The sequence below is a fragment of the Anomaloglossus baeobatrachus genome, chromosome 3 (assembly GCF_048569485.1).
Source record: "Anomaloglossus baeobatrachus isolate aAnoBae1 chromosome 3, aAnoBae1.hap1, whole genome shotgun sequence".
NCBI lineage: Eukaryota > Metazoa > Chordata > Amphibia > Anura > Aromobatidae > Anomaloglossus > Anomaloglossus baeobatrachus.
In genome coordinates this window covers 560,529,616-560,542,232 of record NC_134355.1, presented here as the reverse complement: position 1 = coordinate 560,542,232, position 12,617 = coordinate 560,529,616, and the positions used below count along the sequence as shown (strand labels likewise).

The window sequence follows — 12,617 nt, the reverse complement described above, 5'->3', positions numbered from 1 at the left end:
ACGTGCCGATTGATCCAGAGCACTAGCGTTTCTACGCTTCGTTATAGGAGACGAACACCCTCTGTTCGTAGCTCTACCTTCCGGCCAGCGACAGTCCAACTGGTCTTCGCCAAGGTCAGGGCAGCAGTAGTCACAGTCCTGCACTCTCAGGGTCACTCTGTGGTCCCGTATTTAGACGATCTACTTGTCAAGGCACTCTCTTAGGAAACATGCCAACACTGCCCGAACGTTGCGCTGGAGACTCTCTAGAGTTTTGGGTGGATCATCAACTTTTTAAAGTCAGATCCGACCCCGACCCTATCGATAACATATCTAGGCATAGAGTTTCTTACTCTCTCAGCGATAGTGAAGCTGCCGCTAGACAAACAGCATTCACTACGGGCTGCAAGCTCTTCTTTAAGAACCAGTCGCACACATTGAGACGCCTCATGCACTTCCTACGTAAGATGGTAGCAATGGAGGCAGTTCCTTTCGCGCAGTTTTACTGCGTCCACTACAATGGGACATTCTCCGCCAATGGGACGAGGAGTCGACGTCCCTCAACAGGGTCGTCGTTCTTTCTCAGGCGGCCAAGGAATCTCTACGGTGGTGGCTTCTTCTCACCTCTTGGTCAAAAAGAAGGTCCTTCCTATCCCCGTCCTGGGCGATAGTTACGACAGACGCGAGTCTATCAGGGTGGGGAGCAGTTTTTCTCCACTACAGCGCTCAGGGTACGTGGACTCAGCAAGAGTCCACTCTCCAGATCAATGTTCTTGAACACAGAGCAGTGTATCTTGCCCTACAATCCTTCCAACAGCGGCTGGAAAGCAAGCATATCCGACTTCAGTCGGACAGCTCCACAGCGGTGGCATACATCAACCACCAAGGAAGAACGCGCAACCGGCAAGCCTTCCAGGAAGTCCGGCAGGTTCTGATGTGGGTGGAAGACACGGCATCCACCATATCCACAATTCACATCCCAAGTGTGGAAACTAGGAAGCTGACTTCCTAAGTCGCTGAGGTGTGGCCGAAAGAGTATGGTCTCCTCACCCGGACGGGTTTCAGGAGGTCTGGCGCCGCTGACAGAGGCCGGACGTCGATCTAATGGCGTCACGGCACAACAACAATGTGCCAGCTTCATGGCACGGTTTCACAATCATCGAGCTCTGGCGGCAAACGCCTTAGTTCAGCATTGGTCGCAGTTCCAGCTACCTTAGGTGCCACCTCTGGCATTGTTGCCCAGAGTACTGCGCTAGATCAAGACCGACTGCGGCCGCGCCATCCTCGTCGCTACAAATTGGCCGAGGATGTTGTGGTACTCGGTTCTGTGGTGCCTCACGGTAGGCTAACCGGGGGCACTACCAGACCAATCAGACTGGCTGTCTCAAGGGCCATTCTTCCATTTGAATTCTACGGCCCTCAACCGGATGGTGTGGCATTGAGTCCTGGAACCTAGTGTCGTCAGGATTACCTCAGGACGTGGTTACCACCATGAGACAGGCTAGCATACCAACGTCCGCCAAGATTGACCACAGGACGTGGAAGATGTTCTTATCTCGGTGCTCGGCGCAGGGTGTTTCTCCCTGGCCGGTTGCATCGTCTATGTTTCCTTCCTTCCTGCAATCTAGGTAGGAAAATGGGTTGTCGCTCAGTTCCCTTTAGGGACAAGTCTCAGCGCTATCTGTATTTTTTCAGAAACGACGACTTCCTCAGGTACGCACGTTCCTACGGGGAGTTTGTCTTCTCAGCACTCCGTACAAGCGGCCGTTAGAGCCCTGAGATCTGAACAAGGTTCTAATTGCTCTCCAGATGCCGCCTTTCGAGCCTTTGAAGGATGTCTCCCTTCCCGTTTTTCACGGGAAGTGGCCTTCTAGTAACGGTCTCGTCTCTTAGGAGAGTTTCCGAGCTAGCAACGCTCTCATACAAACTCCCTTCCTGGTCCTTCACCAGGACAGGGTAGTTCTGCGTCCGGTTCCGGAATTTCTCCCTAAGGTGGTATCCCATTTTCATATCAATCAGGATATCACCTCACCTTCTTTGTGTCCTCGTCCAGTCCATCAATTTCAGAAAGATTTGCATCTGTTGGTTCTGGTGAGAGCACTCAGGTTCTACTTCCCGCATGGCGCTCCTGCGCCACCCGGATGCACTCTTTGTCCTTGTCGCTGGTCGGCGTAAACAGTCGCAAGCTTCCAGATCCACCCTTGCTCGGGGGCTCGAGGAACCAATTCTTGAAACCTACAGTTCTACTGGGCTTCTGGTTCTCTCAAGGCCGAAGGCCCATTCTACCAGAGCCGTGGGTGCATCCTGGGCATTACGGCACCAGGCTACGGCTCAGCAGGTGTGTCAGGCACCCACCTGGTCGAGTCTACTTACTTTTACCAAGCATTATCAGATGCATACCTACGCTTCGGCAGACGCCAGCCTAGGTAGATAAGTCATTCAGGCGGCGGTTGGCCACCTGTAGGAGAGGGCCGTTTGACGGCCCTATCATGAGGTATTCTTTTACCCACCCAGGGATTGCTTTTGGACATCCCAATTGTCTGGGTCTCCCAATGGAGCGACAAAGAAGAAGGGAATTTTGTTTACTTACCGTAAATTCCTTTTCTTCTAGCTCCAATTGGGAGACCCAGCACCCGCCCTGTTTTCTCGGGGTTTTTCTGTTTTTTCGGGTACACATGTTGTTCATGTGGTATGGTTCAGTTCTCCGATGTTTCCTCGGATTGAATTGGTCTTTAAACCAGTTATTGGCTTTCCTCCTTCTTGCTTTGGCACTAAAACTGGTGAGCCAGTGATCCCACTGGGGGTGTATAGCCAGAAGGGGAGGGGCCTTACACTTTTAAGTGTAATACTTTGTGTGGCCTCCAGAGGCAATAGCTATACACCCAATTGTCTGGGTCTCCCAATTGGAGCTAGAAGAAAAGGAATTTACGGTAAGTAAACAAAATTCCCTTCTTTTATAGCACCAACAGATACTACAGTACTTTCAGCATTTTAGGTAGGTTCACACATTGTATATTTGGTGCAGATTTTTGTGAGGATGAAGTTTTTGGTGCAGATATACTGATGAAAAAATCTGCACCAAAAATGGAACATGAGCATAGACTTTGCTTATATGAAGACAATTCCAGCAGAAATGCGTTGAATACCATATATACATATATATAATGTCTTTTAATGGCTAACTGAAAAGATGGTAATAATTGCAAGCTTTCGAGACTACCAATTATTACCATCTTTTCAGTTAGCCATTAAAAGGTATCAACCACTGAGGTTCTTTTAAACAATTTTTTTATCCCTACTGGCTAACACGGTACAAAGATATATTTTACTTGTATATATAATGTAAAATGTATTCTTATCTCCACAGAGATTTAGTGCCTGGTGAAAAATATTCCATTCAAATCAGTACTTTAAGCACTTCTGACCATGGGAACCCATCTTCGGAGAGCCTACCCAGTGTACCCCTGATAGCATGGACACGTAAGACAACAAATGTGTTTTACTAATGTTATATTACTATGGAATGTGATCAAACGTGCAAGGTGTACACTATATGCTACTATCACAGCAAAAATACAAATTATTTTGCTTTCCAAATGTCAGCCATGTCTGTAACTATGTCTCTTGTCTACTCGCAGGGCCACTTCCTCCTAGTAACTTCTCAGCCGTACTGGTCACTACAAGCACTGTGCACTTAAACTGGGATTCGCCCCCTGACGGCTCTGTGGATGGATACATATTCAACGTAACACACAACCACAGCACCAAAAGTCGATATATGCCGAATGGAAAGCTGACATCTTATACTGTACGAGAACTACAGCCCGGTCAAAGATACCGGATTACTGTGACTGCCCTGCGTAACACTCCACAAGGCCCTGTGAATAGTGAGCCGAAGACTCTAAGGATACAGACATGTAAGGAGGAAATTATGGGAGGAGGCAATGGTACATTTTTAATGTGGAGCTCTTGCACATATTATTTACTGTCTATTCTGCAGTGCAGAGGGAGGGACCTCAGGAGCCTAGGTGGACACCTCCTAGGATTTTAAGGAACAGACCCCCACCACAGACTCCTCCAGAAATACGCATGTTAACAGAAAGGGGCCCTCCTCCAGCTGAGACTCCACAAGCCCACAGGTAAGCAGTACGCTGAGGAAAGGCCCACCTACATAACGTCCTCCAGGAGAATTTTGGTAGTATCACCTGACGGATGTGGTAGCATGTCAAACAACCATTTTGTTTTTCTTAGAGATAAGGTTAGACTAATCTCAGCTGAATCCAACGATATCGACGGATTCGGCAAATAGTCCAGTAGACATTTGAGTTACGTATCTGGGTGAGTTAACGATTCAGTGTGTCTGATTTCGGACTGCTGATCCTTTTGTTTTCCTGGAGATAAGTCACAGCCAGACATGTATGGCCGTGGCTCTCTCATAGAGAAGATATGCTGGACAAGCGTTTATGTACAAACACGAGGACAAAGAGTTTTTAAAGTGCAAAAAGGGTACAAAATGTTTTATTGAATGCAGCAGGTGAACATCCATTAAAAACACATAAAATACATAGTGTCAGGACCAGGAGCTAGTGTCCATAATACCTCAGGCCTGGTGTACCAGATTTAAATAGTCGCGCCAGTGATCAGACTGATCCGGAATCCGCAGAGCGGTGCACGTGCCGATTCCCAGGCAAGTCCCGCGAGACCACGGCCGTCACATCATAATCGCGCATGCGCGGGAGTGGTGACGCGTCACCATGACTCCCGCGCAGGCGTGAGACTCTCAGACGGCAGTGATCAAGCAAGGACGAGCATCGAGGCCGGCGCGCGTGCACAGGAACCGCCGGAACCCTCTGAACCTGTCACTGTATACAGGAGACTCTGCATTACAGGTAATTTTAAGAAAGCGGCAGCATATACAGGGATCGGAGTATTGTTTTCATATTAAATTGGAGAATCCATTTCATCTTAATCCGTTCATGCAGCCATCTTATCGCAATTCCAATATTGATGGATATTGTCAGATTAGCCTATAGACAGAAAAGGATGGATAAATATATCTGGTATCAGGGATAGACAGGCAGAAAAAAAGGTGCATATTAAAAACATTTAAACGTACCACAGATGCAGGTGGTTTACGGAATAGAACAGTGCCACAATCAAAAACGGAGATCAATGAGAAATTTGGAGTGCTTATATGTATATAAGAATACATCAATAAAAATTCACATACTCATATGCATATACGCATATCGGCATGCGCATATGTGTGTGATGTCATAAAAAAGGTGAGTAGCTAATAGCCTCGTTGAGACCTCTAGGAACCAGAGTGTCCAGAGTGACGATCCATTTGGTCTTGCATTGTGCTAGACGTTTTTTAAGGTCACCATCCCTGATTCCCCCTTCTATGGCATCAATTTTTGGTAGAGAAGGGTCACAAGAGTGGTGAGATCTAAAATGTCTAGGGAGTGTTTTTAACACACTAGGGTCAACCTCTGATTTGGCCGCAGCAATGTCTCTAACATGCTCTCTGACCCTAATGCGGAGCTCACGGGATGTGAGCCCCACATAGGTCAGGGGGCATGTACACGTAGCAAAATACACCACGTGTGTGGTACTACACGTGATGTATTGTCTTATATGGAAGTTCCTTAATCCATCTGATGAATAAAAGGTTGAGCTATGGAGAACATTGCTGCAGGCCAAGCAGTGTCCACAGGGGAAATACCCCTGTATTGGCCCGCGAGTTCTAAATGGGTTGGCCTTAGGTGGAATATAGTGACTCTGTACCAGAATGTCTTTCAGACTTCTGGCTCGTCTAGAGGTCATCATCGGATTCTGGGTAAGTACCTCCGCAAGTACTGGGTCAGTGAGTAACACCGGCAAATGTCTTTTCATGATGTGGCGCATTGTCTCCCATTCCTGGTTGTAGGTCCCAATGAACCTCACTATACCATCTTGTTGTTCACGTTTTTTAGGGGGATTTGACAACAATTGTGCTCTCGAAGTTTTTTTGGCACGGTTATAGCCGGATTTAATACTTCTCCCGCTATACCCCCTATCATGAAAACGGTCTCTGAGGTACACGGACTGAACCTCAAACGTGGTATCAGATGAGCAGATCCGTCTCATCCTCAAGTACTGCCCAGTCAGTATGGCGCGAATTGTAGATGGAATATGGGCCGAGGACGCATGCAGCAGTGCATTTACGGACGTCTCTTTGCGAAAGACGTCCGTTTGGATCGACCCCCTATTGTCCACTGTTGTCCAATTTTGTAGATTTTGGTAATAGTGAATGCGGAAACGTACCTGTTGGTAAGGTCTCCTGTTCCTGGAGTAGATCCTCTAAGTTCTGTATGGCTTCCCTTTCCACCTGGCTGTCAGACACCGTGTTCCGCTTATGAAAAAGTTTTCTTAGAATTAATTTACGAGAGAATAGATTGAGGTCCTTCAAGGATGTAAACAGATGGAATGCATTAGAGGGGGAGAATGTGAGACCCCATGATAAGATCTCCACCTGAGCACCAGTGAGCACCCGTGTCGACAGATTGATTACCTGCAACCTGTTTCCCTGCCGCTTATTCCTTCCGTGGGCCGTAGGTGGACGGACCCGTTGCTTGACACATGCTCCAACCGTTTCAGCAGCAGTTGGGGAGCTCACCGATGCTCCGGAGGAGGAGTCCCCACACGAGGTCTCTGACACCAATGAGAAAGATCGGGGTTTTTGATTTTTAGAGGAATAGCCCCCTGTGCATCCTCTCCCTGTTTCCATTCTCCATTTGTAGGCTTTTCGTGTGGAATAGTCGGTAATATCCCTATTTAGTTTTTTAAGTTTATACGCCTTGATCTCTCGTTCCCATCTCTCTAATTCCTCATTTATTTCTGAGTTAAATCGGGTCATGGCATCAGGTGTACAGGTGTCATTCAGATTTTTTTTCCAGGGATTCTAATTCTGTCTCAATAGCGGTCAGGGCAGATGAATTGTGGTCCCATAATAGGGCCAAAAAACCACGGGAAGACGTCTGAGCGAGTTCCTCCCACTTTAATTTAAATCCTTCATCCTTCAAGATGAAGGGAGGGAAAGACCTGTATGCGGAGACCGCGAGGTACTAGGTCTTTCTGAAGGTTCTTCCCCAGAAAGGCCTTATTCCACCACAGTTTCGTTCTTTTTTTCAGTAATTCTTTATATTTAAAACTCATGGTCTCATTTGATTGGGCACTGTCGCTTCCACCACCTGAAGCACCTCCTGTCTTCAATACATCATCAATTTGGGATTGCCAGGTATTATCTCTGGCTCTGAAGTTCATGTTGGCTAAGGAACTATCTGTAGTTTACCCAACTGCTGCCGAAACGGTTGGAGCACGTGTCAAGCAACGGGTCCGTCCATCTACGGCTCACGGAAGGAATAAGCGGCAGGGAAACAGGTTGAGGTAATCAATCTGTCGAAACGGGTGCTCACTGGTACTCAGGTGGAGGTCTTATCACGGGGTCTCACATTCTCCCCCTCTAATGCATTCCATCTGTTTACAGCCTTGAAGGACCTCAATCTATTCTCTCGTAAATTAATTCTAAAAAAACTTTTTCATAAGCGGAACACGGTGTCTGACAGCCAGGTGGAAAGGGAAGCCGTACAGAACTTAGAGGATCTACTCCAGGAACAGGAGACCTTACCAACAGGTACGTTTCCGCATTCACTATTACCAAAATCTACAAAATTTCCCCCCCCTGTCTCTTAGTCCAGCTGTGGATATTTTCACTAGGATAGTATGTGACGATTTCAGGGAAATATCAACCAAATGTAAACGTTACAATCTGACGTGGTCACAAAGGACAGCTTTGGTTGAATTGCAGGGATATCGTGACATAATAATAAAATTGGCTGACAAGGGGGGTAGTGTTGTCGTATTACCAGTTGATAAATATGAACGTGAAGTACTGAGACAGTTACAGAACAGGGAGACATATAAAAGACTCCCCTCCAGTCCTTTGGTTGCATTTTCTGATGAGCTCGCTGCCATTTTGAAGTAGGCTCTGGCTCTCGCTCTCTCTCTCGATCGAGAGAGAGAGAGAGAGAGAGAGATCTAATTACCAAGAAAATGTTTGAGGGACTCTGTAAAAAACACCCCAGGTTACCTACGTTTTATATCCTGCCCAAAATCCACAAGGACGCAGTCAACCCACCTGGACGTCCATTAGTGTCCGGCATAGAGGGTTTGTGTGACCCCTATCTGTAATTTATAGACCATCATTTGAAACCTTTGGTGGAAACACTGCCCTCTTATGGTCGTGACACTACGGACGTTCTTCGGCGTGTTGATGGTGTCTTTGTGGAAGACGACATGATTCTGGTCACTGCTGACATCAAGAGCCTCTATACTTGTATCTCTCACGAAGACGGTCTCAGAGCGGTCCTGTTTTTGCTCGAGATGTCTGGTCGGGATGGCGATATGGGTGAACTGATAATCAAGCTGCTCCGGTTTGCCTTGTCCCACAATTTCTTTGTATTCAAGGACATTTTTTAGCAGCGCGGCACTGCCATGGGCGCGGCTTGTGCGCCCTCGTATGCCGGCCTCTTTCTGGGATACTGGGAGAGGCTGGTTTTTGGTGACGGGGGCCCCGAGCTTTGCGCCCATGTGCAGTGCTGGCTGCGATATATAGACAACATCATCTTTGTGTGGCAGGGCAGCCCGGAGCAGCTTGATCAGTTTATGGGGCAGTTGAACACCAACAAATTTAACATCAAATTGACTCACAAGAGCAGCAGATGCAGGATCGACTTCCTAGACATACTAATTATGGTGGACGATAGGGGGTCGATCCAAACGTACGTCTTTCGCAAAGAGACATCCGTAAATGCACTGCTGCACGCGTCCTCGGCCCATAATAAATCTACAATTCGCGCCATCCCGACTGGGCAGTACTTGAGGATGAGACGGATCTGCTCATCTAATACCACATTTGAGGCCCAGTCCGTGGACCTCAGAGACCGTTTTCGTGATATGGGGTATAGCGGGAGAAGTATTAAATCCGGCTATAACTGTGCTAAAAAAACTTCAAGAGCACAATTGTTGACAAATCCCCCTAAAAAACGTGAACAACAAGATGGTATAGTGAGGTTCATTGGGACCTACAACCAGGAATGGGAGACAATGCGCCATATCATGAAAAAACATTGGCCGGTGTTACTCACTGACCCAGTACTTGCGGAGGTACTTACCCAGAATCCGATAATAACCTCTAGACGAGCCAGAAGTCTGAAAGACATTCTGGTACAGAGTTACTATATTCCACCTAAGGCCAACCCATTTGGAACTCGCGGGCCGATACAGGGGTGTTTCCCCTGTGGACACTGCTTGGCCTGCAGCAATTTTCTCCGTAGCTCAACCTTTTATTCATCAGATGGACTAAGGAACTTCCATATAAGACAATACATCATGTGTAGTACCACACACATGGTGTATTTTGCTACGTGTACATGCCCCCTGACCTATGTGGAGTTCACATCCCGTGAGCTCCGCATTTGGGTCAGAGAGCATGTTAGAGACATTGCTGCGGCCAAATCAGAGGTTGACCCTAGTGTGTTAAAAACACTCCCTAGACATTTTAGATCTCACCACTCTTGTGACCCCTGTCAACTAAAAATTAGAGGCATTGATGCCATAGAAGGGGGAATCAGAAAACGTCTAGCACAATGCAAGACCAAATGGATCGTCACTCTGGACACTCTGGTTCCTAGAGGTCTCAACGAGGCTGTTAGCTACTCACCTTTTTTATGACATCACACACATATGCGCATGCCGATATGCGTTTATGCATATGAGTATGTGAATTTTTATTGATGTATTCTTATATACATATAAGCACTCCAAATTGCTCATTGATCTCCGTTTTTGATTGTGGCACTGTTCTATTCCATAAACCACCTGCATCTGTGGCACTTTTAAATGTTTTTAATATGCATCTTTTTTTCTGCCTGTCTATCCCTGATACCAGATATATTAATCCATCCTTTTCTGTCTATAGGCTAATCTGACAATATCCATCAATATTGGAATTGCAATAAGATGGCTGCATGAACGGATTAAGATGAAATGGATTCTCCAATTTAATATGAAAACAATACTCCGATCCCTGTATATGCTGCCGCTTTCTTAAAATTACCTGTAATGCATTACCTGTAATGCAGAGTCTCCTGTATACAGTGACAGGTTCACAGGGTTCCGGCGGTTCCTGTGCGCGCGCACCGGCCTCGATGCTCGTCCTTGATTGATCACTGCCAACTGAGCGTCTCGCGCCTGCGCGGGAGTCATGGTGACGCTTCCCCACTCCCGCGCATGCGCGATTATGACGTGACGGTGGTGGTCTCGCGGGACTTGCCTGGGAATCGGCGCGTGCGCCGCTCTGGGGCTTCCGGATCCGTCTGATCACTGGCGCGACTATTTAAATCTGGTACACCAGGGCTGACGGTCAGAATACCTCTGCCCTGATGAAGATTTAAACACCAAAGAATTTCGAAACGTACGTCTGCTGTATGAGGTCCTTACTGCTGTGACAAGGTCCAGTCCTACCACTCCACTAACCTTGGTAGATATACCATTACTAATATTGTACATGTTGTAATGTGGTGGTGATTCTGAGGGGTTAATTTTATCTTTGGCATTGTCCAGGACAGGATGCATTCAATGTACATACCTGTCCCTGTGCAGTATTATAAATCAATTAACTGCTATTAACCCTGAGGTATTATGGACACTAGCTCTTGGTCCTGACACTCTATGTATTTTATGTGTTCTTAATGGATGTTCACCTGCTGCATTCAATAAAACATTTTGTACCCTTTTTGCACTTTAAAAACTCTTTGTCCTCGTGTTTGTATATTATGCTATTGAGTTTGTGCTATTTGTGGAGACTCATGTTGTTTTGTCTCCACAAAAAATAGTGTTGGGTCACACGGAGCATTTTGCTAATACAAGAGTTTATGTTTAGGGAAGAGCTGACTGAGATTGTTTGGCCCACAGCTGTGTATGGTGGGCTTCACTCTCTACTCCCAAACAAACACAGTTTCGACCTGCCAGATTGAGGCTATGTATGAGGGTTCGGTTCCACTTGCGTTTTGCACGGATGAGTGCAATCCGATTAAACATCGGATTTCTCTCACTCTAGTGCAAAACTATGGGACAATGTCTATCTGCAATTGATTTCTCATGTCATAGCGCCATGTGGAATGAATCGCAGCATGCGCGTTTGACAGCGAGTCTTTGCTCACGCACCCCCATACAAGTTTATGGGAGCGTGTGAAACATCACACTGCACTTGCATGTTATCCAACTGCAGTGCGATGTATGCAGAGACAGGCCGCAAAGGAGATGGGGAGAAAGTGCTCCCTCCCTCTTCTCCGCAGCTGTGATCCGATCACTAGATTGCATCGCAGTCGCATGACCCTCGGCTGATGATTGCAGCAGAGGGTCATTAGCATATAGCTTCCGATGCTCTTACATCAGAAGCTAAGCGCAAGTGGAACCGAGGCTTTAGACTGAGTATTTTGTGGGATTAGAAGAAATAGAAGAAATAGCTGTTCGTGCCAAAGATATTTGATGTGAACGGCCACCTTTAAAGTCTATGACATATTCCCATGTTCTTAATTTATAGGTTCACAGAACTGACAGATGGACGAAAACGTATCACTGCCAGATTTAGTCATCAAGGCAATAGGTCCATCAGCATCACTAAAGGTGATTAGAATTCTACCCAGAACCAGTCCCATATCCAGTGTACATACCGAAATAAACAATTGTTTGTGTATTACTACGTTATTTTTTCAGAACCTGAAGCTCCTATTAGAGTAGAGAATACTGATGAATCCTCCATCCCCGTTAGACAAGCACTTCAACTGCAAGACCCGGAGCAAACTGGTAGAGATGGTAAGTAACAGGCTGAGTCTTCTCCTGATCCGTGTTATTTTCTGCAACTTTAAAAACAAGCGTGGGAATGCACAGCAAAAATCATCACAAAGATATCAAGTGGAGGTGCATACAGCCTACCAAAACACATGGACATGGAGAAAAAGAAGTAGGAAAAGAGAGCACTCAACCCACAAAAATAAAGATTAACGACTTTATTAATTTGTGCAATCATGAATTAATGTTCGCACAATGTAATAAAGTTAATAATGATTCATAGAATAAATAGGGGACAGCATCCTCATCTAGTGTATCAACTTTCGTTACATAAGAGTTCCCCCATATTGACAGATTTCCTAGAACAAGGACATACTCCTGTATACTAATTGAAAACTATGAGTCCAAGAACACACATTAGAGTATTTAAATGTCCAAATTTAAATACTCTAATGTGTGTTCTTTGGACACATAGTTTCTTTTTCGCTCCTAATTGGGAGACCCAGACAATTGGGTGTATAGCTACTGCCTCCGGAGGCCGCACAAAGTACTACACTTAAAAGTGTAAGGCCCCTCCCCTTCTGGCTATACACCCTCCCGTAGGAGTACGGATTCCTCAGTTTTAGCTTTGTGCGAAGGAGGTCACACACGCACGCATAGCTCCATTGTTTTTAGTCAGCAGCAGCTGCTGACTATGTCGGATGGAAGAAAAGAGGGCCCATACAGGGCCCCCAGCATGCTCC

General features: G+C 46.4%; 1 protein-coding gene across 2 annotated transcripts in view; it reads left to right on the top strand.

Annotated features, from left to right (window-relative positions):
* Positions 1-12,617, top strand: part of SNED1 (sushi, nidogen and EGF like domains 1) — a 347,445-nt gene that overhangs the window by 294,702 nt on the left and 40,126 nt on the right. For both annotated transcript variants that reach the window (XM_075340866.1, XM_075340865.1), the window contains 5 exons: positions 3,347-3,459; positions 3,618-3,896; positions 3,980-4,118; positions 11,627-11,709; positions 11,800-11,898. In XM_075340866.1, the coding sequence (XP_075196981.1) occupies positions 3,347-3,459; positions 3,618-3,896; positions 3,980-4,118; positions 11,627-11,709; positions 11,800-11,898 (713 nt within the window). The remainder of the gene's footprint in view (positions 1-3,346; positions 3,460-3,617; positions 3,897-3,979; positions 4,119-11,626; positions 11,710-11,799; positions 11,899-12,617) is intronic.